The sequence below is a fragment of the Podarcis liolepis genome (genome assembly GCF_965112155.1).
Source record: "Podarcis liolepis genome assembly, chromosome: 3".
Lineage (NCBI taxonomy): Eukaryota > Metazoa > Chordata > Lepidosauria > Squamata > Lacertidae > Podarcis > Podarcis liolepis.
In genome coordinates, this window is record NC_139557.1 from 125,126,011 (window position 1) to 125,149,262 (window position 23,252).

Sequence of the window (23,252 nt, forward strand, 5' to 3'; positions counted from 1 at the left end):
CCTCCTCCCCCTCTTTGTGCCCCCATGAGCCCCTTGAAGTTGGCTGTAGGGCAGAGGGAGGGTCCCATCGCCCCCCAAGCATCGCACAGCGGGAGTAGAGAAGGGATCGTTCTGTCTGGCAGACAGGAATACTTCCACAGACAGAATGATTTGAAGAACAGCATGCGGAGTTCCACCCATTCACACAAGGATTAATACCCATCATTAGAATGCACAGTAAAATAATTCAATTGAAATGCTAAAATAGGCATCCAGACCTAAAACGTGCAGCAAAATAATCCCATTAAAAGAACACAACAGTGAACAGGCAGAAAATAACCAAGCAGTGTGGTAGATAATCCATTAACACAAAGAAGAAGAAGAAGATGATGATGATGATCATGATGATAATAATTTATTATTTGTACCCCGCCGATCTGGCTGACTTTCCAATCGAGTGTTAAAAACAGTACAACATTAAATTGAACAGGGCTGCCTTCAGATGTCTTTGAAAGAGAAGATAGTTGCTTATCGGGTGGTGCTCTGGGTAAAACCTCAGCGCCTAGGACTTGCCGATCAGAAGGTCGGCAGTTCGAATCCCCACGGCGGGGTGAGCTCCCGTCTTTCGGTCCCAGCTCCTGCCCACCTAGCAGTTCGAAAGCACCCCTAAGTGCAAGTAGATAAATAGGTACCGCTTTATAGCGGGAAGGTAAACGGCGTTTCCGTGTGCTGCGCTGGTGCTGGCTCGCCAGAGCAGCTTTGTCACGCTGGCCACGTGACCCGGAAGTGTCTCTGGACAGCCCCCGGCCTCTTAAGTGAGATGGGCGCACAACCCTAGAGTCGGACACGACTGGCCCGTACGGGCAGGGGTACCTTTACCTTTTTATGAAGGGAGGGCGTTCCACAGGGTGGGCGCCACTACCGAGAAGGCCCTCTGCCTGGTTCCCTGTAGCTTTGCGTCCCGCAGGGAGGGAACCGCCAGAAGGCCCTCGGAGCTGGACCTCAGTGTCTGGGCAGAATGATGGAGGTGGAGACGCTCCTTCAGATATACTGGACCGAGGCCGTTTAGGGCTTTCAAGGTCAGCACCAACACTTTGAATTGTGCTCAGAAACGTACTGGGAGCCAATGTAGGTCTTTCTGACCGGTGTTATATGGTCTTGGCAGCCACTCCCAGTCAGCAGTCTAGCTGCCGCATTCTGGATTAATTGCAGTTTCCGGGTCACCTTCAAAGGTAGCCCCACGTAGAGCACATTGCAGTAGTCCAAAGTAGTCCATTGCAGTAGTACAAAGATTAATACCATCATTAAAATGCATAATAAAATTATTCGGTTACCCTATTTTTTGCTCCATAAGGCACATTTGACCGTAAGACGCGCCTAGTTTTTAGAGAAGGAAAACGGGGGTGGTTGTGAATCAAATGTTGTACTAAACTATTTAATAAACTACCGGTATATCAGAGTGAGAGGGACAGGAGCTATATGTTTGTTTAGCATGCACGCTCAAGGAGCCAGCGGATCAGCTGAGACGCTGGGGGATTTGCGTAATTTTTCCCTCTCCCTCATCCTGTGCCCTCCTGTCCCCAGCAGCCTTCCTATTTTACCTCCTGGTTTTCACTGCGCTCGTGGCTCAGAGCTCGAGGTGGTTGTTTTTTTGCTGCTGGTTGCTTAAATTTTATCCTTCCCAATCCAACCCCTCCTGTGCCCTATCATCCCTCTGCAGCCTCCTTCCTCCATTTAGGGAGCGCGCGGACCTTTGCTAGCTGAGGCTGCTGCAGCTGTTGCTGGCTATGCACCACTTTTAAAAGCACCTGCTGGCTTTGAATTGCCTGCCCCCCCTTGCTATTTTACTTGTTTGTCCTGGTTTTTTTTTTCCATTTAACAATTTGCAGCCTTTTCCTTCCGCTGCTTGTTTTGAGGCAGGATAGATTTGAGCACGTGAGCAGGACTTGGATTGCAGGGAATTCGCCATTAGCTGTGTAAATGCACTCCTCCTTGCGACCTTCTACTTTGTAGGCTACCTAACAATAGTGAACCTACCTCTTTTCTACTGTAAAAGTTACGCTTGTGCTCCAATTCTGTTACTGCCAGTGGCTGCTTATCACTCAAACTGAACCTGATAGCCATGTTCAAATATATAAAAGGATGTCATATAGAGGAGGGAGAAAGGTTGTTTTCTGCTGCTCCAGAGAAGCGGACACGGAGCAATGGATCCAAACTACAAGAAAGAAGATTCCACCTAAACATTAGGAAGAACTTCCTGACAGTAAGAGCTGTTTGACAGTGGGATTTGCTGCCAAGGAGTGTGGTGGAGTCTCTTACTTTGGAGGTCTTTAAGCAGAGGCTTGACAACCATATGTCAGGAGTGCTCTGATGGTGTTTCCTGCTTGGCAGGGGGTTGGACTCGATGGCCCTTGGGGTCTCTTCCAACTCTAGGATTCTATGATTCTATTCTATGATATAGTCTATTCAACTCTGCTTTTAGCACCTCTTGTTTGTTTTATGGCTGTGCTAGTAGCCTGAGAGTTACAACTGATTAGCTGTTAGTTAGCAAGACCAGTTGCTAGGCAACAAGCAGAGGTGCAGCACACCCTCAAGCAGACCCGACACAAGACCCCAGCAGCCTCCTCTCGTGTAAGCGGCTCGTCTCCCGCTTTGCTGCCTTAAAGCAAGCCACGGAGGAGGGAAGGAAGGGGAGCCATGGATCCTCTGCTCGCGACTGCATCGGCAGCGGAGGGATCCCGCCACCATCCGTACGCATTCACTCCATAAGACGTACAGACATTTCCCCTTACATTTTAGGATGAAAAAAGTGCACCTTATGGAGCAAAAAATACGGTAAAATACTAAAATAGGCATCAGTACCTAAAGTGTGCAGCAAAGTAATCCATTAAAACAGCACAACAATCAACAGACAGAAAACAACCGGGCAATGTGTAGTAGATAATCTTTATGCTGTCTCAGAAGAGGACCTTTTTCCTTTGCCTTCAGGGTCCTCTGTGCTTTGAAGAGGTCGCTGTGTATTTCACAGAGGAGGAGTGGGCGTTGCTGGATCCTGACCAGAGAGCTCTGCATAAGGAAGTCATGGAGGAGAATCGTAGGATTGTGGATTCTCTCAGTAAGGATTCCTGCTGGACTATAATATATGTTTTGAAATACACACACACACACACACCCCTACCTCCACCTGTGAGAATCCTGCAATATTTTGAGGGCGCTTGACAGCATCTGGGATTCTCCTTCCCCGCAGCTCACCTTGAATCTACTGTTCTGTCTGCAAATATTCTTGCCCCACATATGCCTTTTTAAAGCATGACCAGGCTGGTCTGAGCTGCCCAGACCTTCTTGAATGTAACTTTCTGTGTGGTGGCAGAAGAAGTAGTAGTCAACAAAGGCAGTGAACCCTGTAGTAAGGCCTCAGATCTAGCTCCCTTCAGTTCTTCATACATCACAAACATTCATTAGCAGCGTTCCATCATTTGAATAATTTGAGGCTCCATTTCTTGCTGATGGTCTGTTTCTCTCTTTGATGCAGGTGCTGATGGAATGGAAATTATGAACAAGGGAGGTCATGACAACATTCACAGAGTGGGGAAGCTGTATAAATATTTAGAATGTGGAGAGAGCTATATTCAGAGCTCCTATTCCACTTCCCATAATATAAATCCTGTTGGAAAGAATCTCTATCAGTGCTTAAAAGATGATAGGACGTTTCGTCAGAAGAAATGTCTCTCTTTCCATCCAAGATCTCAGAGCAGGGACAAACCACATCATTGCTTTGAATGTGGAAAGAGCTTCAGCCAAAGGGCTAAGCTCATTACCCATCAAAGAATTCATACAGGGGAGAAACCATTTCAGTGCTTGGAATGTGGAAAGAGCTTCAGCCAGAGGGGTCATCTCACTTCCCATCAAACAATTCATACCGGGGTGAAACCATATATGTGCATGAAATGTGGAAAGACTTTCAGTCGGGAGGATAGTCTCACTTCACACCAAACAATTCACAGTGAGGAGAGACCATATCAGTGCTTAGAATGTGGAAAGAGCTTCAAATGGAAGAAAAGTCTCACTTTACATGAAAGATTTCACAGAGGGGAGGGACCATGTAAGTCCTTGGAATATGGAAGTAGCTTCAGTCAGAATAGTAGTCTCACTTCACATCAAAGAATTAACATTGAGGAGAGACCATATCAGTGCTTGGAATGTGGAAAGACCTTCAGTCACAGGGCTGTTCTGAAGACCCATCAAAAAATTCACACAGGAGATAAATTGTATCAGTGCTTGGAATGTGGAAAGAGCTTCAGTTACAAGCACGTACTCACAGCCCATCAAAGAATTCATACAGGGGAGAAACCATATCAGTGCATGGAATGTGGAAGGAGCTTCAGTCGAAAGGACCATCTCGCTTCCCACCAAATAACTCACAGTGGAAAGAAACCCCATCACTGCTTGGAATGTGGAAAGAACTTCAGTCACAGACATGCGCTCACGGCCCATCAAAGAATTCATACAGGGGAGAAACCGTATCAGTGCATGGAATGCGGAAAGAGCTTCAGTCACAGACATGTGCTCACGGCCCATCAAATAATTCATACAGGGGAGAAATCATATAACTGCTTGGAATGTGGAAGGAGCTTCAGGAATAGGGCCGATCTCAATTACCATCAAATAAGTCACAGTGGAGGGGAAACCCATAAGTGCTTGGAATGTGGAAAGAGCTTCAGTCAGAGAGCTAAACTCATGGCTCATCAGAGAATTCATACAGGAGAGAAACCATATCAGTGTTTTGAATGTGGAAAGCGCTTCAGGAATAGGACCCATCTCACTTCCCATCAAAGAACTCACAGCGGGGAGAAACCCCATAAGTGCATGGAATGCGGAAAAATCTTCCTGCAGAGGGATCAGCTAAAGGCTCATCAGAGAATTCATACAGGGGAGAAACCATATCAGTGCTTGGAATGCGGAAGGAGCTTCAGTAGGAAGGACCATCTCACTTCCCACCAAATAACGCACAGTGGGAAGAAACCCCATCACTGCTTGGAATGTGGAAAGAACTTCAGTCACAGGGCTGTGCTCAAGGCCCATCAAAGAATTCACAGAGGTGAGAAACCATATCAGTGTTCAGAATGTGGGAAGAGCTTCGGCAAGAAGGCTGTGCTCACAGCCCATCAAAGAATTCATCTAGGGGAGAAACCACACCAGTGTTCTGAATGTGGAAAATGCTTCAGTCAGAAGGTCCACCTCACTTCCCATCAAAGAACTCATACAGGGGTGAAACCATATCTCTGCATGAAATGTGGAAAGCCTTTCAGTCGGAAGGATAGTCTCACTTTACATGAAAGAATTCACAGAAAAGAAGAACCATATAAAACCTTCAAATGTGTAAGGGACTTCATTAAGGGATCCCAGTTCACTTCCCATCAAATAACACACAGTGGTGAGAAAGCATACCAGTGTTTGGAATGTGGGAAGAACTTCAAATGGAAGAATAGTCTCACTTTACATCAAACAATCCACAGTGAAGAGAGACCGTATCAGTGCTTGGAATGTGAGAAGAGCTTCAAATTGAAGAAAAGTCTCACTTTACATCAAATTCTTCACAGTCAGGAGAGACCATTTCAGTGCTTGGAATGTGGAAAATGCTTCAGTCGTAAGGCATATCTCACTTCCCATCAAACAATTCACCGTGAGGAGAGACCATATCAGTGCTTGGAATGTGGAAAGAGCTTCAAATGGAAGAAAAGTTTCACATTCCATCAAATAATTCATACAGGGGAGAAACCATATCAGTGCTTAGAATGTGGAAAGAGCTTCATGCAGAGGTCTAAGATGACAATCCATCAAAGAACTCACCGCAAGGAGACTCATAGCATTTGAAGATGGCTGACACATCTCCTCTTAATCTCCTCTTTTTGAGACAAAACATATCCAGCTCAGAACTCTGGGTATAGGGTGGTGTATCATTTTGGTCTCCCTCCTCTGCACGTGTTCCAGCTTGACAATATCCTCCTTTTATTGTGGCGTCCAGAACTGGACCCTGTACTCCAGGTGTGTTCTGACCAAGGCAGAAGGGAGCAGTAATCTTACTTCCGATGATCAGGACACCAGATGTCTGTTGATGCAGCCTAAAATAACATTAGCTTATTTTACTGCTGCCTCACATTGTTGACTTGTGTTAATCTTGTGGTGTACTAAGACCCCTAGGTCCTTTTCACAAGTAAAGCATCCATGACAAATGGCCATCCAAGCTCTGCTGAAAACTTCCAAGAAAGGAGAGTCCACCACCTCCTGAGGGAGACGGTTCCACTGTCGACAGCTCTAACTGTCAGAAGGTTCTTCTTGATGCATAGTCAGAATCTCCTTTCCTGTAACTTGAAGCCATTGATTTGAGTCCTACTCTCCAGAGCAGGAGAAAACAAGCCTGCTCCCTGGAGCAGCCCTTGAGATATCTGAAGTTGGCAGTTGTATCTCCTCTCAGTCTCCTCTTTCCCAGGCTAAATACCCCCAGCTCCCTCAACAGTGGTTCCATGTGGTGGGTGAGTTTCTTGTTATTTTTCAGAAAGGTTAAGAATAACTCTGCAGCTGGATTAGCCCATTGTTCCACCCAAAGGCTATTCTTTTCTTAAAAAGAAATACAACAGCAGCCCTGCCATGAGACAAGGTGCCCTAAGTCTTGCCTCAGGCAGTGGCTTTGGGTATAGCAGCACACAGCCCTTACAACCCGAGTGTCTCTGCCCAGTGAGGCCCTTCCATGACATAGGAAGCTGGTTGAAGTCTTGTCCAGATTTTGCCTGTCCAGCAGTGGCAAGCAGCTTGGACCCATCAGGGCCTGGGAGAGGAAGAGAACCAAGAAGATGCCATAGCTCCTGCTACAGCTGAAGATAAAGAAGAGACAAGAGAGCAGACCCAATGCCTCTCTCCTGCGCCCAACAGGCCCTTGCTGCAATGCAGAGGAGGCCACGAAGGCTGCTCATTGGGGAAGGGGAGCCCAAAGCAGAACCCCTGTTCCTTCTCACTGCAACATGCTGACCTTCCCTTTGTCTGCCTCATTTCCTAGTCTTCAGCCCTGGCCTAAGAGCATGCGTGGCCAAACTTGGCCCTCTAGATGTTGTTGGCCTACAACTCCCATCATCCCTAGCTAACAGGAGCAGTGTTCAGGGATAGTGGGAATTGTAGTCCCAAAATATCTGGAGGGCCGAGTTTGGCCATGCCTGCCTAAGAGGCGAGAGGTTTCAACACCAAGTGGTAAGAATCCCTGTCTGCTTTTCTCCTCTATTTGGCAAAAGGTTGTAGTTCAGCAGCAGGGCAGTTGCTTGGCATGCAGAAGGGCTTGAGTTCAATCCCCTTCTGGAGAGCTGCTGCCAGTCAGGGTAGACCAGTGCTGGCCAAAGGTGTCCAATTCTAAATATGCTTTTGCTGCTACTTCTTTGAAACGTGTTCATGGGATGTCCTTTTATTTCATCATATCAAAGTTGGTTACATCATAGATAATTACAGAATATATTTAAGGAGGATAACAAAAAAGGCTTCTCATATTTGGCTTCCAATTTCCAAAAGGAAGTGATAGAAGAAAACACAGAATTATTAAAAAAGGCATATAACATCCTTTTCGAATGGGAGACCAAAAATGAAGAAGTAAAATCAGTAATGATTAAATGGGTGCAAGATGTAGGACATAATATACAATTTCACGAATGATAAAATTGTAGAAAATAAATTTGAAATTTACAGATTTCATATTATTGAGAGAGAATTATATGAAAATGATGTACAGATGGTATTTATCACCGGTTAAATTGGCAAAAATGTATAAAAACGAAAAGAAAAAGTGTTGGAGATGTGAAACAGAAGGTACGTTCTATCATATGTGGTGGGATTGTAAGAAGGTAAAATCCTACTGGGAAATGATATACAATTAATTGAAGAAAATGTTAAAAATAACTTTTGTAAAAAAAACCAGAAGCCTTTTTATTAGGTATGTTAGGTCAAGACATACCAAAAGAAATGAGGACTTTATGTATGCCAGCAAGAATGTTGATTGCACAAAATTGGAAGACTGGAGAACAATGGCAACTAAAGAACAACGGCAGGAGAAGTTGAAGAACTGTGCAGAACTGGCAAAAATGACAGAAAGACTAAGAGAAAAAGACAACAGAGACTTTGAACAAGATTGGGAACCATTCATAATATATTTGCAGAAACAAAGAAAGGCAATAGATTTAAATGGCAGGATTTAAATAAACATCCACATTATTAGCATGTTTGGAAGATAGTGAAATAAGATGATGTATTTAATTTTAATTTTATGCTTTTAAGGTTTGATGTTATGTTATTAATAACTTTTTCTGTTGAGAGATAGCAAAGTGGGTGAAAATAGAAACAAACCAGAAACGCAAGTTGAGGGAAGTCTTGGAGGGGAGGGAGGGAGGAATATATAGGAAATGTTAAGAATTTGAGATGTATGTAATGAATGAAAATGAAAAATGAATTAAAAAATTAAAGAGAGAAACACATGTTCATGGGATGTCCAAAGCTTGCACATTTTTGGAGGAAAGTATTAAGGTGCCTACGAACTACATACGAACTTTATATGCATTGACAACGGGTTAATGTAAATGTACTCTTTGCATCCTTCCTTCTGCTAAACAACTGATATTGATTCATTGGAAAGATAATGCCATGGTCCCCTTTGAACGATGGATACAAGATAGGACTACTCTTGCAACATAGGAGTGTAGATTGTGGAGAAATAGAATACATTTATAAAAACAATGATTTGTTAATACAGTGGTACCTCAGGTGAAGTACTTAATTCGTTCTGGAGGTCCGTTCTTAACCTGAAACTGTTCTTAACCTGAAGCACCACTTTAGCTAAGGGGGGCCTCCTGCTGTTGCCGCGCCGCCGGAGCCCGATTTCTGTTCTCATCCTGAAGCCAAGTTCTTAACCTGAAGCACGATTTCTGGGTTAGTGGAGTCTGTAACCTGAAGCGTATGTAACCTGAGGTACCAATGTAATATTTTACTTGTCACTATATCGTACTACTTATATACCTACATATTGTATTGTATCACAGTTTCAAGCAGTTTCCTTTGGTTTGAGCTTTCTCCATCTTTTTCACTTCATTTCTCTACTGAAAATTGACAACAAAATAGAAATTTTAAGAGAAAAAGAGAGGTTGAATGGTGCATTTCCTTTCAGGGGGGGTCCCGTGGGAGTGGGAAGAGGTTCATAAAGGAGAAAAGTGCCGCTCCTGATGCAGCCCATGTGGAAGGCGTTGAGGCGTCGCTCCTGGTGGGTGCAAGTGGCCCAGATCTGGGAGAATGGCCAGAGCGCGGAAGAGGCCGGAGAACCTTCCTCCAGGAGCCGTCCAGGAGAATAACGGGACAGGCAGGCAGCCTTGGACTCCTGGAACAACCGCACTGTTGTCCTTGCAGTTAAAAGGACTGCACCCTCTGGGGAGAGAGAGACTTTGTGTTGAGACCTTGCATTGGAATGGTTGCCTGTTTGCTCATTAAATGAATTAAAGACTCGTCCTCCTCCATCTCTGTGAGATGTGGTTATTTCATTCTGGGGGTCCGAGGGGGAACCTTCTGCAGTGTAGAAACACTACCAACCAGATCCTTGGGTTCCCCTCGGCTATGGACCCCCTCCCAGAGGATGCAGGGCTTCCCCCAGTCATCCATCCCTTTGGTGAGCCAGTCTACCTGCAGGAGATTCTGCAGTCCCCCTCCGGGCATGTGGCCCTTTCTGCCCGAGCCCCTTCAAGGTATGGAGGGCACACGTTCAAGGTATGGAGTCACACTTCTCTGAAGTCTCTCGGGCCCACTCACCTCACAGAGTGTGCGTTGTGGGGGAGGAAGGGAAAGGAGATTGTGAGCTGCTTTGAGACTCCTTCGGGTAGCGATAAAGCGGGATATCAAATCCAAACTCTTCTTGGGACTGGCGGTGAAATATACTCGGAGTCGAGAGTGGATTTCATTCTCTTTATTCAGCTCATAGTGGTGAGGAGGAAAGTTCCCCCACAATATCTGCTTTATATACATTATTTACACAATGGGCTGCATGTGATTGGCTAATTCTGGGATTCTCCTGTGGACCAATCAGTTTGTGGATTCACTTCCACCTGGAGCTTGATTGGGTGGCTCCTGCGGACCAATCATACTGCTGCATTATTCTAGGACCAATCAGACTGCTGCATTTTGGATCCTATTCAACTCAGTACATAACAGGCAGAGAGAGGGAGGGTGTCCGGCCACGCAGGGCTCTCTCGGCATCTGCCCTTTCTGCCCGCTCCAGGTCTGGGGTGCGCGGTGGCTCCTTGAAGCCTCACCATCCCCTCGCTGGAGAGGAACAGGGGAGACCCCGAAGCTCCAGAGGCGCAGCCGAGACAGGGTGAATGGGGGAGAAGCTGACCCAGGGGAGATGGAGGGTAGATCTGCCCCTGGGCGGAGGAAGCGAGCTGGGGGTTGGCTCCTTGCCCAACAGCGCAGAGGGACCATTCGGACCTCCGGACTCAGCTCCTGTCCGCCCAGCCCAGACCCTGTGAAGAGCCGGGGTGACAGAGGACTCCAGTTGGGGCGACACCCAGAGCAAGGCTGGGCTGGAGTCTAGCAGCAAAGGGGGCTTTCGGCCTTGAGTGCCCCCATTTTGCCCCATTCCCTTGCCAGCTGCCCTGATGTTTCTGAACCAACTTCCCACCCCCGATGTGGAGCCTAGGAAGGGGGCTGGGGGGCATAGCTGCCAACCATCCCTTTTTTGGTGGGACAGTCCCTTATCCCAGCGCCGTGCCCCGCTGCTGTCCCTTACTGATGATGTCCCTTCAATTTCCCGGGTTTCAAAGGAAGCAGCTTCTCTCTGTCCCTCCCTCCCTGCCGGCCAGGGAGGAGGGAGGCTCCAGCTGGGTTGCTTGGCTGCGTTGCTCACCCAATAAGGAGTCTAAGAACGACTGGGGGGTGGAGCTTGCATGCCTTGTGCCAATCAAATCGGCCGCCTTGCCTGGGGACTCACCTTTGCTCAGCGCTTCCCAGTGGAGTGGTTTTCCTTGCTGCATCCCCTTTGCCGGGTTGCTGCGCTGTGAGAACTGTTGTGTATTGAGTCAAAGGATTTTATATCTGTATTATTATTGTCTGTATTTGCATTAGGGTAAAGTAACTGCCTTTTGGTTCCAGAGGGTACAGCTACTATTGGTTCATTTAAGCTGCTGTATTCGGATCCTCTGTCTTATTGGTTCCCTCCAAAAGGCAGGACTGTGATTGCCTGATATTGTTCCCTCCAAAATGTATCCTTTCTAGCTAGTCCCCTGTCCCTAGAAATGTAGCTTTCCTCTCCCCAGTCTTTAGTCTTTAGTTACTAGAGAACAGTCTCCAGCATGTTATATCAAGAGAGCTGAAATCACAAACCCCACGTCACAACAGGAACCACCGCTTGAGGCTTCCCTTGGCTGCTGGCTGGGCTTTCTGCCTTTGGCTCGGAGGGGCTCAGAAGCTGAACATACCTGTGGCCCTTGGAAAATCCCTTATTTGGGCTGCTGGTCCCTTATTTCGAGGCTGCTGGTCCCTTCTTTTCAAATCTGTAAATTGACAGCTATGCTGGGGGGGGGGGTCAGCCCGCAGAGCCCCCCCCCCGCCTGCCTGCTGCGGCCTGAGGGGGGGGGGCGTGCAGGAGAGGCGGCGGCCGCGCGGGTGACCCCTCCTCGGCGGGAGCGCGCAGGGGGAGTTCTGGCGGGGAGGGCGCGCGCCCTGCTGTCTGGAGGCCCAGCTTGGGCAGCCTGCTTTGCCCAGCCCAGGTCCGCATCCTCGGCGGCCGAGACCCGGGGGCGGGGAGGGGAGACTCGGCGGGGCCTCCTGGGGGAAGCGGCGGAGGAGAGGCCTGCCCGGCCCTGGAGCTGCCCGAGACCCAGCCCGCCTGCAGGGCGCTCTGCACATGCTCGGCTCTCCCTCTCCCCAGCCCCCTTCCTCGCCTCCCCTCTGGCTCCCTGAACCCCAAGGGTCGCCAGGAACCCCGGGAGTGGGGCTGGGCTTCAGAGCCCCAGGCAGCGGGGGGCTCCTCTTTCTCCTTCTCGGCTCCCCCCAAAGGAGACCAGCTGGGCGCGCCAGGCTAGGCAAGAGTTAAGAGCAGCTGAGCCGCATGCCTAGAGAAGACAGGAAAGGAAGGGGGCGGGGGCGGGTCTTCCGGAGGCGCCCCTCTTGTCTCCCCCGGTGAGTCTCCCCCTCTTTCCTGGGGGCTGCTCCGCCGGGGCCTCTCCCCCCCCCGACCAGGCGAGGGGTCCTGCCATTGGGGGAAGGCGGGGGGCAGATAAGCCCCCTTCAGGTGGGGGGGGGCAGATAAGCCCTGGGGGGCCGGAAAAGAAACGCAGCAAGTGAGGACTGGGGGGGGGGGAGCCCAGCCCTGCCTTGGGGAGCCCGGGATGCAGGGGGCGGGGCGGGGGCTGGGGGTCAGGGGGAGCCCGGGGTGCAGGGGGGTGGGGCGGGGGCTGGGGGTCAGGGGGAGCCCGGGATGCAGGGGGCGGGGCGGGGGCTGGGGGTCAGGGGGAGCCCGGGATGCAGGGGGCGGGGAGGGGGCTGGGGGTCAGGGGGAGCCCGGGATGCAGGGGGCGGGGAGGGGGCTGGGGGTCAGGGGGAGCCCGGGATGCAGGGGGGCGGGGAGGGGGCTGGGGGTCAGGGGGAGCCCGGGATGCAGGGGGCGGGGAGGGGGCTGTGGGTCAGGGGGAGCCCGGGATGCAGGGGGGCGGGGAGGGGGCTGGGGGTCAGGGGGAGCCCGGGATGCAGGGGGGGCGGGGAGGGGGCTGTGGGTCAGGGGGAGCCCGGGATGCAGGGGGCGGGGAGGGGGCTGTGGGTCAGGGGGAGCCCGGGATGCAGGGGGGCGGGGAGGGGGCTGGGGGTCAGGGGGAGCCCGGGATGCAGGGGGGCGTGTCTCTGCCCCCCTTGGCCCAGGCGGGGAGGGGGCTGTGGGTCAGGGGGAGCCCAGCCCTGCCTTGGGGACCCCGGCAGCTCCGCCTGGAGGGTGGGCCAGCATCCCCTGGGATCCCTCCCTGAGATGGGGGGGGGCAGGAGGACCCCCAAGCATCTATGGCTCTGGGGATTATGCAATGGGACATCACCATTGCGGTTATTATTACTATTATTACTATTATTACTATTATTATTATTATTATTATTATTATTAACCTTCTCTTCCCCCAGAGTTCCCAGGGCAGATTACAACATTAAAACTATATTTGAAACAGACAGAAGGTGAGTCTTACTTGCTTTTTAGCAGTGTTCTTTTACCCCACCTAATCATCACAATCATAATCATCATCATCATCATCGTCATCATCATCATAGATTTATATGCCCCCCCCCCCGCCTGACCACATTTTCCAGGCATTCTGGGCGGCTTCCAACAAATTAAAACACAGAAAGGCTACCTGAAGACGTACTTTGGAGTGGCCCAGTTAACCCTTGGGGGGGTTGAGCAGACAAGCACCCGGCCCTCAGAAAAAAGAGAAAGGACCCCTTGAGGACGTTGGGGATTCCAGGTGCTGGAAAAGAAGAGAGAAGCAGGAAGGAAATGGGCCCTGAAGCGGGGGTGGGAGACGAAGAAAGCCCCTCTTGCGGGTCCACAGCTTAAGACCCCAACTGTGGGCCAGTGACCACTTCCCAGGCCATGGCCCTGACTGAAGGTTTCCTCCTGAGTCAGGCGGAGGAGAGAAAGCCGGCAGAGCAGCAGGTGAGAGAGACTTTCCCCTGGAAACTCCCAAGGGGCTCAGAATGTGAGGGATAATCTCCCAAACTGCTCTTCTAATGGCTCACCACCTTTTGGGAAGCAAGGGATGAGATCTGCTCCCCTACAGTGCTTTCTTCGGTCATTCCTGTTCTAATCCTTCTCCCTATTCTCTGTTTTGATCCTTGTTGCTCTTTCAGGGAAAGGATCTGTTTGCAGAAATGGACCCAGAGTCCTCTGAGGCACAGAGGACTCAGGTGGACATCAGAGGGAGACCACTAGGTAAAGAGGAAGGAGTTTTTCTTCTCATTCTGTGGATCGTGAAACTATCTGTGGGTTCTGTTCATCTTTGGGGGGGGGGGAGCACTTGGGGCCGAGAGCGCCAAGGAGGGGAAATGTATTTTGACCCAAAGTAAGTTTGAAATGAGTACAAATGTCTAAATGCACTTTGCAAGGAAGACTTTTTCTAAGGTCCATCTGTAGCCTGAAATGCGCGGCTGGGGACTTCCGGATTAGCGCCACTAGCAATGGCGGATTTCCTCTGATCGGGAGGAATCCGCTCCGTGAAAATCAGGGTCTGGACCGCCATGGCGAGGCGGAGACCCATCAAAAACCACAGGCGGGAGAAGCCTGTGGACGTGGGATTTGGCAGGCAGCTTTTGCGCCTCCCCTACTCGCGGGGAAACCTGGTTTCGGGGATCCGGAGCATCTTGGGGTAAGTGGTGCGGTGCTTCGAATCGACTGCTCTTTTCACGGAGTGAAGCCACATTGCTGTTGCCGGAGAGCGCTGACTTTTTCCTGTGGACAATTGGACTTTAAACAACTACCCGTGAGTAGAACGGAAAATTGGACTTTGAAATATCTTTAATTTGGCACCGAAGCGGGAAGGTTCCAAACAGGAAGTCTGCCTTCCGCTTTTGTAGATAGATTGAAGCAAAGACATTACAAGCTAAAGTCTGGAAAGACTTTTGTAAAGAACTAAATCTCCACCGGCTGAAACTACTAAACCCCCCTTGGAAGCAGGAGAAGAGGGGGGAAATTTTAAACTGTTCAAACCTGCAGGAGAGAGAGTAAAGAAAGATAAATTTCCACTGCCTTGAACCTGGGAATGGGTTGTTAGGAAGACAGACGTTTTGAGAAAGCCCATTGACTGTGAATAAAACATTTGTTGAAAGATAGTTAAAAAAGAGAAACATATTGATTCCAATGTTTCCTTTTGCATTTAAAAGGAACAAAATGTTTGAAAAACGATAGTAATTTTGTTGCTGGATCTGCTCTTAAAAGGACGGATACAAACAGAAATTGTTTCCCCTAGAGGGAGTTTTGAAAACTGTTGTTGGAGTCGATCTGGGGGAACTCTCCAGCTGTAGAGATTAAAGAGCGTGAGAAACAGACATTGACCTTGAACAAGAATGTGCCCAGAAGAAGCCTTAGTGCTTGCTTTTTGCAAGACAAGCGCTTTACTGGAACAGCTACATGAGAAGATGGATTTGATGACTGTTGCAGTTAATAATTTTGGACAAACAGTGAATACCTATATAGAAATCACTCAGGAACCGACCCAGGAATCCGCTTTGACAGGCCAAGTTGTGCAGAAGACAAAGGAGGAGGCTGCTGTTGAACCTCAAGTAATACAAGTGGAGAGAGCCGAGGCCTTGCAGGAACATAAGCTGTTGTTTTTGATGACCGAACCTGGAGAAAGTCAGATTTGGAGAGATGGAGCCTCGTTTGGATTGGAGACGGGAAATTGGATAGATCCTCCTATGCAGGGCTGTTCTGGCTTCTGGGATTTGGTGTTGTGCCAGGGGGAGTCTGGAGCTGTGGGGGCCTTCAACCATGGAGGGACTTTGAAACATGCCTTGAAATATTGTTTGGATTTTACAGCTGTCTATGGAGAATGGGCCGTCTGGCCGAGAAGGGATAAAGACATTGTTAGGTTGGAAACTCCCCGAGATCTACTCCTCAGCGACAAAGGAAGGAAACCAAGAACAAGATCAGCAGAAGACAAAGTAAGGTGCATGTCAGGGCTGCCGCCCAGTCCCAGCTCACATAGGACCAAGTCAGCCAGCGTTCAGTTTCAAAGAGTCTTTATTGGATTACAGGTTCCATTTCCAAACTGCAACGTGCAGCCCTACTTCTTCTAGGTCAGAACGACGAAGACCCGTCTGAGTCTCCGCCTCTAGCGCACCAGCTTAATACCCTAGCCTTGCTCCACCTCCTGCGCCTTTCCTTCCGTCTCTGGGTCCTCCTGCCCCCCTGGGTCTCTCCTTTCCTACTCTCTTCTGACGCGGACCCCCCTGACCCTTCCGCCTCCTTGCGGCGGGCTTTGGGACTCGGTTCACTCTCTGGGCTGCTGGCTGCGCCAGCTTCCGTTACATTTGAACTTGGCGCGCGCGCCCAACTCTCCACTTTCCTCTTGATCGTTTCCTCGCTCCCCGAGGTGGGCGTGACTACTCCTGACTCATGCCCTCCCTCCTTCTGAAAGTCTCCGGAGCCCGATATCTGGTCCCCTTTCTCCCCGCTGCTCCCGGCTGGGAACGTGGGTCCCGATCTACAACTGCTGCTTTCTGATCCCTCTCTGGACCCTTCTTCCTGGGGTGTCCCCCTGCTCTCCCCCCTTGCTCTGGCTGCTGGCGCTCCCTTCTGGGAATCCTCGGACTTGCTAGACAGGCTCGGTGATCTCGGGTCGTCATCCCCACTCATCCTTCCTTCGTATTCCTCCCCCTCGCTCTCTGTCTCCTCCCTTCTCTGCGTCTCTGCTCCTGAACCCCTGACATCCATCCCCCCCTCGAAGCCCCCCCTTCCCCCCTCCCCGCTTTCAAGGGTGGTTGGTGGGTGCTCCGTCATCACGGGAGTGAATGTCGGATACAGTTCGCTCCCCGTTGCTGGCCGCCAACTGAAGACCTCCGAGTCTTCCTCCCCGCGTTCGTCAACGGTGGTCTCCTCCGCCTCCATCTCGGTGCCGCCGTGCTCGAAACCAAGGTCCTCCCCGCAAACGTCCATGTCCGTCTCTGCGTCTGTCGCTGGACCTGGTGTCTCCTGCCACTTCCGGCGCCACTGCTCCTCTGGCCGATCGTCCCACCAATACGAGTTGTCGGACGCCGAACCCTCCGGTGACCCCTCTGGGGAACGTGTGCGCGGTGCGGGTTCCCCTTCCGAGTCGAAGCCATGGAACGTGCTGGAGGAAAGCGTGGGCGTGAACAACCAGTCGTCGAAGAAGCCCGCTGGCATAGGTCTGTGTGGGAAAAGGGCATGAAACTCATCCTTGAGCAGGGGTTCCTCCAAGGCGTAGTCCGGCACCCAGCTATTAGTACTGGCCCGGGTGCCCTCCCTTGCTAGTAGATATTCTACTCCGTCTTCCCCCCATCTGGAGTCCAAAATCTCCGTGACTTCGTTGATGGGGTCCTGCTGTGGCAATCTTCCCACCTCCGTCCGCTCCGGAGACTGACTCGGTGCCGTTCCTGGTTCCTGGAACCTGTGCGGTGCCCTGTAGGGAGTGAGCACCGACCTGTGGAACACCGGATGCATCCTGGAACCCTCTGGTAGCACCAGCCGGAAAGCCACCGGGTTGATCTGCGCTTCGACTCGGTATGGACCGAGTTGCTTGTGCCCTAGCTTCCTCTTGGCTAACGATCGGGTCGGCACCGCGTGGGCTGCCAACCAGACCCAGTCTCCCACTCGGATCTCCTCGCCAACTCGCCTGTGCTTGTCAGCTTGGACCTTGTATGCGTGCTTCGCCAGCTCCAGCTGCCGTCTGAGTTGATCGTGGACCTCTTGCAACTCAGATGCGAAAGCGTCCGCCGTCTGTGGTTCCCCTTCCCCCACTCTGTCCAGTCCCGGGAAGGTTCTGGGATTCCTCCCATTGTTGGCGAAGAACGGCGTCACCCCTGTGGATACGTGTTTCGTGTTGTTGTAGGCGAATTCGGCGAGCGGCAGGTAATCCACCCACGTCGCCGGCTGTTGATTGGCATAGCATCTCAGGTACTGCTGCATGATGGCATTGACCCTCTCCGCTTGCCCGTTGGTCTGCGGGTGCCTTGCCGATGTCAGGTTGATCTTGACGTTCAGGAAGCCCATCAGCTTTTGCCAGAAATTCGAGATGAACTGGCGTCCGCGGTCGGACAGTATAGACCGTGGCAGCCCGTGCACTTTGAACACGTGATCTATGAACAATTTGGCTGTTTGTTCTGCCGTGGCCACCTTCGCACACGGTATGAAATGTGCCATCTTGGTGAACAAGTCCACCACCACTAGTACAGCTGTCTTGCCTCTCGAGCTGGGTAGATCCGTGACAAAGTCCAGGGCCACCCTCTCCCATGGTTCAAACGGCGTTTGCAGCGGTTCCAGCAGTCCCGCCGGTGGTTTGTGCACCGGCTTGGCCCTCTGGCAGGTGTCGCACCTCGCGACGTAGTCCGCGACTTCCCCCCTCAGTCTGGGCCACCAAAAGTCTCTTGCGACCAATTCCACCGTTTTTTCTGTGCCAAAGTGCCCGGCCGTGGGTGCGTCGTGCAGCTGCTGCAGTACCCGGGCGCGAAGTTCGTCTCCCGGCACGTAGACGGCCCCTTTACGTAAGAGCAAGCCGTCTCGTATCTGGAACTCGTCGCCCTTCGCCGTGCCCTTGTGCACCTCTGCCATCTTCGCCTGCGCGAATGAGTCATCCGTCAACGCCCTTCGCACCGCATCCAGGTCTACTGTGGCTGAAGCGCACGCCCACGCTGTTGGCGCGAAGATGTGCATGGCCGCCGCTGGCGTCGCCTCTTCGAGGTACTGCGGTTTTCGGGACAGGGCATCCGCCATGATGTTGGTGTCGCCCGGGACGTACTCAATTCGGAAATTGAAGTCAGCAAAGAACTCCGCCCAACGGATCTGCCTCTGGTTCAGGAACCGAGCCGTGCGCCAGTGCTCCAGATTCTTGTGGTCCGTGCAGACCTGCACCGTGTGCTTGGCGCCGATCAGGAAGTGCCTCCACGCCTTGAAAGCTGCATGAATGGCAAGCAGCTCCCTATCCCAGATGGTGTAGTTCTGCTCCGACTTGCTGAGCTTTCTGGAGTAGAACGCCCCCGGCCTCCAGACCCCCTGCGGGTCCTTCTGCAGCAGTACCGCTCCCACTGCTCTATCGGACGCGTCTGTCTCCACCCTCAGCGGTCTGCTGGGGTCGATATGCAGCAGTTGCTCTTCCGACGCGAAGAGACGCTTGAGTGTCTGAAAGGACCGCTCCGCCTGCTCCGTCCAGATGAATTTCTTTTTCTTGGAGCTTAGCGTGTCCGTAATAGCTGCCGTCTGCATCGCGAACCCCTTGATGAACTTGCGATAGAAATTGGCGAATCCGACAAACCTCTGGACCTCTTTCCGGTTGCGCGGGCTCTTCCAATCCAACACCGCACGAACCTTGGCGCTGTCCATGGCTAGCCCCTTGTCCGACAGCTTGTAACCCAAGAAATCCACCTCCGTCGTGTCGAACTGGCACTTCTCCAGTTTGGCGTACAGTCTATGCTGCTGCAGCCTCTTCAGCACCTCCCGAACGTCCTGGTCGTGTGCTTGCTGCGAGTCAGAGAATATCAGGATGTCATCCAGAAAGCAGACGCACTTCTTGTAGAGGAGTCCCGCCAACACGTGATGCATAAAAGCTTGAAAAACGTGGGAGCCATTTTGCAATCCAAAAGGCATAACTCTATATTCGTAGGTGCCCAGAGGCGTGAACATGGCTGTCTTCCACTCATCGCCCTCCCTCATACGGATGAGATTGTACGCTCCTCGCAGGTCCAACTTGGTGAACACGCGTCCCTTGCGCACCGTCGCCAGCAGGTCGTCAATCCTGGGCATAGGGAAATCGGAGGGCTTGGTCATTCTGTTTAAGAGGCGGTAATCCACGACCAATCTTTTTTGGGGCGTGTCCTTTTTCTTCACGAAGAAAACAGGACTGCCCCCTACTGCGCTGGACTCCCGGATGAAACCGCGCTGCAAATTGTGATCGATGAACTGTTTGAGTTCCTGTAGTTCGTCCTCAGACATGGAATATAGCTTCCCCTTCGGCAGCGTCGCCCCTGGCAGGAGGTCAATCTTGCAGTCATATTGCCTGTGCGGTGGTAGCTTGTCTGCCTCTTTCTCGCAGAAGACCTCCAGAAAGTCCGCGTATTTGTGGGGAACTGCTTGCAACGTTCCCAACTGCAGTTGTGAGTCCTCCTCCTCCCCCTCCTGCCTGGGCAGGATGCAGTGTTCTGCGCAGTAAGAGGAGCCGAAGATCAGCTGTCTCTGGTACCAAGCCAGCGTTGGACTGTGCCTGTCCAGCCAACTCATGCCCAACACAATGGGCGTGTCCGACAGTCGGGTGACATTAAAACTGATGACTTCCCTGTGGTTACCAAGTTGCATCACCATTGGTGGCGTCTGCTTCACCACCTGCCCCCCTAGCAACTCTCTGCCATCCACTGTGACGACTTGCAGGGGCAGAGTGGCAGGCAGCAGCTTTATAGCGTGCTGCTCCACAAAATCCTGTGCTATAAAGTCTGCGTTGCTTCCAGAATCCACAGAAAGCGGCACTTCGATGGTGACTCCATTGGGTAGCTGGAGAGACGCTGTGAGTTGCACTACTGGTTTGGGTGGGAGGGGGTCCGTGGGTTGCAATATTGCTGGGGACTGCTTCACTGATGCGTCTGGCTGGGCCCCAGTGCCTCTGTCTCCAGCCAGACATCGTCGTTTCCCTGCTGGGCTTCGCTGCATTGTGTGGCCACTTTCACCGTTGCGGAGGCTGCAGTGTGCTTGGAGCTCCTCTGGGGACACTCTTTCGCCAAGTGTTGAGGGCTCTCGCATATGTAACACTTCCTGGTCCCTCTAGGAGGTTTAGTCTTGACTGCTGTCGGTGCAGAGGCTCTGCTAGCTGACTGAGCCCTGGCGCCTCCCACTTCCATAGGTTCCACTCCCCCTCCTGGCGGAGGTGTGGATTGCGCACGCGCTGCTTCCCTTGGAACGAAAGAGAAACTTCTCGCTGCTTCGCGCCCTCCACGTCCTTCATCTCTGCACCATGGACGTTCTTCCAGCCTCACCCCCACAGTCAGCGCCCTTTGGACCACCTCCTGCGTGCTTCGGGGCCTCTCCCCCCTCGCAATTTCATCCTTCACAGCAGAGCTGAGACCCTCCCAGAACAGGTCCCTGACTGGGGGCGAGTCCCGGTCCCATTCCAATGCACTGACCAGCGCAAAAAAGCGGGCGTGGTACTGTCGGACGCTCGCCCTCCCTTGTTTCAGTCCATGAATCTCCCGTCGGGCAAGATCCACATCAATGGTAGACAAAAAACATGCATCCATCGCTTTGATAAAGGCATCTGCACTCTGAAGCGCCGGATCTTTATCCCTCCACAAATTGCGCAGCCACGCCTTCGCATCCCCATGCAAATGGGACAGTATAAACCCCACTTTCTCTTGCTCATCTCTAAAGTCTTTTGCCAGCAGTTGCAGTGCGCACATCACATCTGCTCGAAAGTTGGGGTACTGTTGTAAATTCCCATCGAAGTGAGCCACCAGCCCTCCTGCTCTCCGTGCCAACCCAACCCCCTCCGGTCTGGGTCCTGGCTGCCCATGCTTAACCCATGCTTCAAACCTGGCGTGGAGATCTCGGTAGGCGGCTGCCACATCCTCCTCCCTTTTCTTGGATGCCAGTACCTCCGCATTCAATTGGGTAACTGCCTGTTGCAGCGCTGAAACTTTCTCTGCTTCCGTCATCTTTGCCAACCGTCGTGAGCTTGCTCCCACACACCGATCCCCTCCTCCAGCTGCTTCTGTCTCCGCTGCGAGGTATCAGGTGTCAGAAGCTTAATAGACGGGTCTTACTGTCAGGGCTGCCGCCCAGTCCCAGCTCACATAGGACCAAGTCAGCCAGCGTTCAGTTTCAAAGAGTCTTTATTGGATTACAGGTTCCATTTCCAAACTGCAACGTGCAGCCCTACTTCTTCTAGGTCAGAACGACGAAGACCCGTCTGAGTCTCCGCCTCTAGCGCACCAGCTTAATACCCTAGCCTTGCTCCACCTCCTGCGCCTTTCCTTCCGTCTCTGGGTCCTCCTGCCCCCCTGGGTCTCTCCTTTCCTACTCTCTTCTGACGCGGACCCCCCTGACCCTTCCGCCTCCTTGCGGCGGGCTTTGGGACTCGGTTCACTCTCTGGGCTGCTGGCTGCGCCAGCTTCCGTTACATTTGAACTTGGCGCGCGCGCCCAACTCTCCACTTTCCTCTTGATCGTTTCCTCGCTCCCCGAGGTGGGCGTGACTACTCCTGACTCATGCCCTCCCTCCTTCTGAAAGTCTCCGGAGCCCGATATCTGGTCCCCTTTCTCCCCGCTGCTCCCGGCTGGGAACGTGGGTCCCGATCTCCAACTGCTGCTTTCTGATCCCTCTCTGGACCCTTCTTCCTGGGGTGTCCCCCTGCTCTCCCCCCTTGCTCTGGCTGCTGGCGCTCCCTTCTGGGAATCCTCGGACTCGCTAGACAGGCTCGGTGATCTCGGGTCGTCATCCCCACTCATCCTTCCTTCGTATTCCTCCCCCTCGCTCTCTGTCTCCTCCCTTCTCTGCGTCTCTGCTCCTGAACCCCTGACAGTGCAGGTATAAATATGAAGAAGATCTGCAGGAGGGACATGGAAAAGAGTTAAGAGCCTCGGATAGAAGATCACCAGGTTGATGGACTAAATGGAATGGACAGAAAGGACTGACAGAACCCGAGACCAGGAAGAAGAGACGGTGGATGAAGATTGGAAAAAAAGTTTTTAAAAATTCAATTAGAGAAATATTGTAAAATTAATGAGTGTTAGAAAAAATGTTGGAATGAAACTATTTGGCTTTAGTAGAAATGTTATAAGGAGTTATGTATAAATAAGCTTTAAGCTTTAGGGCTTTTTATAGTAAGATAAGGTTAAAATTAAAATAAATTAAGATAATTTAATGACAGAACATAGTGAAAGATGGAAAGGATTTGCTGAGATAATTAATAACTAGAATACAAAAAAGGGAGGTGTGAGGAGGTCGATTGTCAGGGAACTGACATCGGAGCTAGAGGCGGAGGGAAGGCTCTCAAATGATGCTGGAGAAGGGCCCAGCAGGGAGAGAGGCAGCTCCGCAGATGGGGAAGCAAATCAGCGCAACACCAGGGATATAGAGGGGCTGAGGGGTGAATCGGCGAGGGGGCTCCAGGACTCTTCACCGGACACCAGCGGGGAGAGCACGGGTCCTCCGCTACCCACGCCCACCCTGCGCAGAAGACTTCCGCGCAGAGAGAGTAGGAGGAGACTGGGTGTCAAACAACTTTTATGTTGGAAAAGATTTAAGAAACGCCCACTGACGGATTCTGCTAGCGACTGAGGCAGCCACGAAGTGAAGGGCTGCCCAGACTGAAAGGTTTAGCAAGGCAACAAAGCCTGGAGAGGCAGCAACTTACGCACGAGCAACCCATACACATTACATTGATGAAACAAGATAACGAAAGATAAAGATTTGGGAATATGCTTTTTGTTTTTTGTTTGCCTTTGTTTTTGGCTTCGATGTATTGTGTGTTTTGTTTCCTTTTTTCTTTTTATTGACTTGTACTGTT

The 23,252-nt window shown here is 51.6% G+C and overlaps 1 protein-coding gene across 20 annotated transcripts in view; it reads left to right on the forward strand.

Annotated features, from left to right (window-relative positions):
* LOC310702530 (uncharacterized protein) overlaps nt 1-23,252 on the forward strand; it is a 50,987-nt gene that overhangs the window by 21,763 nt on the left and 5,972 nt on the right. For 3 of the 20 annotated variants that reach the window (XM_083494208.1, XM_083494199.1, XM_083494211.1), the window contains 2 exons: nt 2,968-3,094; nt 3,512-9,148. The exons of 2 other annotated variants lie outside the window; for them this stretch is intronic. In XM_083494208.1, the coding sequence (XP_083350334.1) occupies nt 2,968-3,094; nt 3,512-5,853 (2,469 nt within the window). In that variant the 3' untranslated portion in view covers nt 5,854-9,148. Of the gene's footprint in view, nt 1-2,967; nt 3,095-3,511; nt 9,149-11,002; nt 11,549-12,152; nt 12,336-13,158; nt 13,210-13,640; nt 13,688-13,881; nt 13,964-23,252 lie in introns of those variants that run through there. 15 more of the 20 variants (XR_014523533.1, XR_014523534.1, XM_083494201.1 and 12 more) reach the window with 12 other exon arrangements.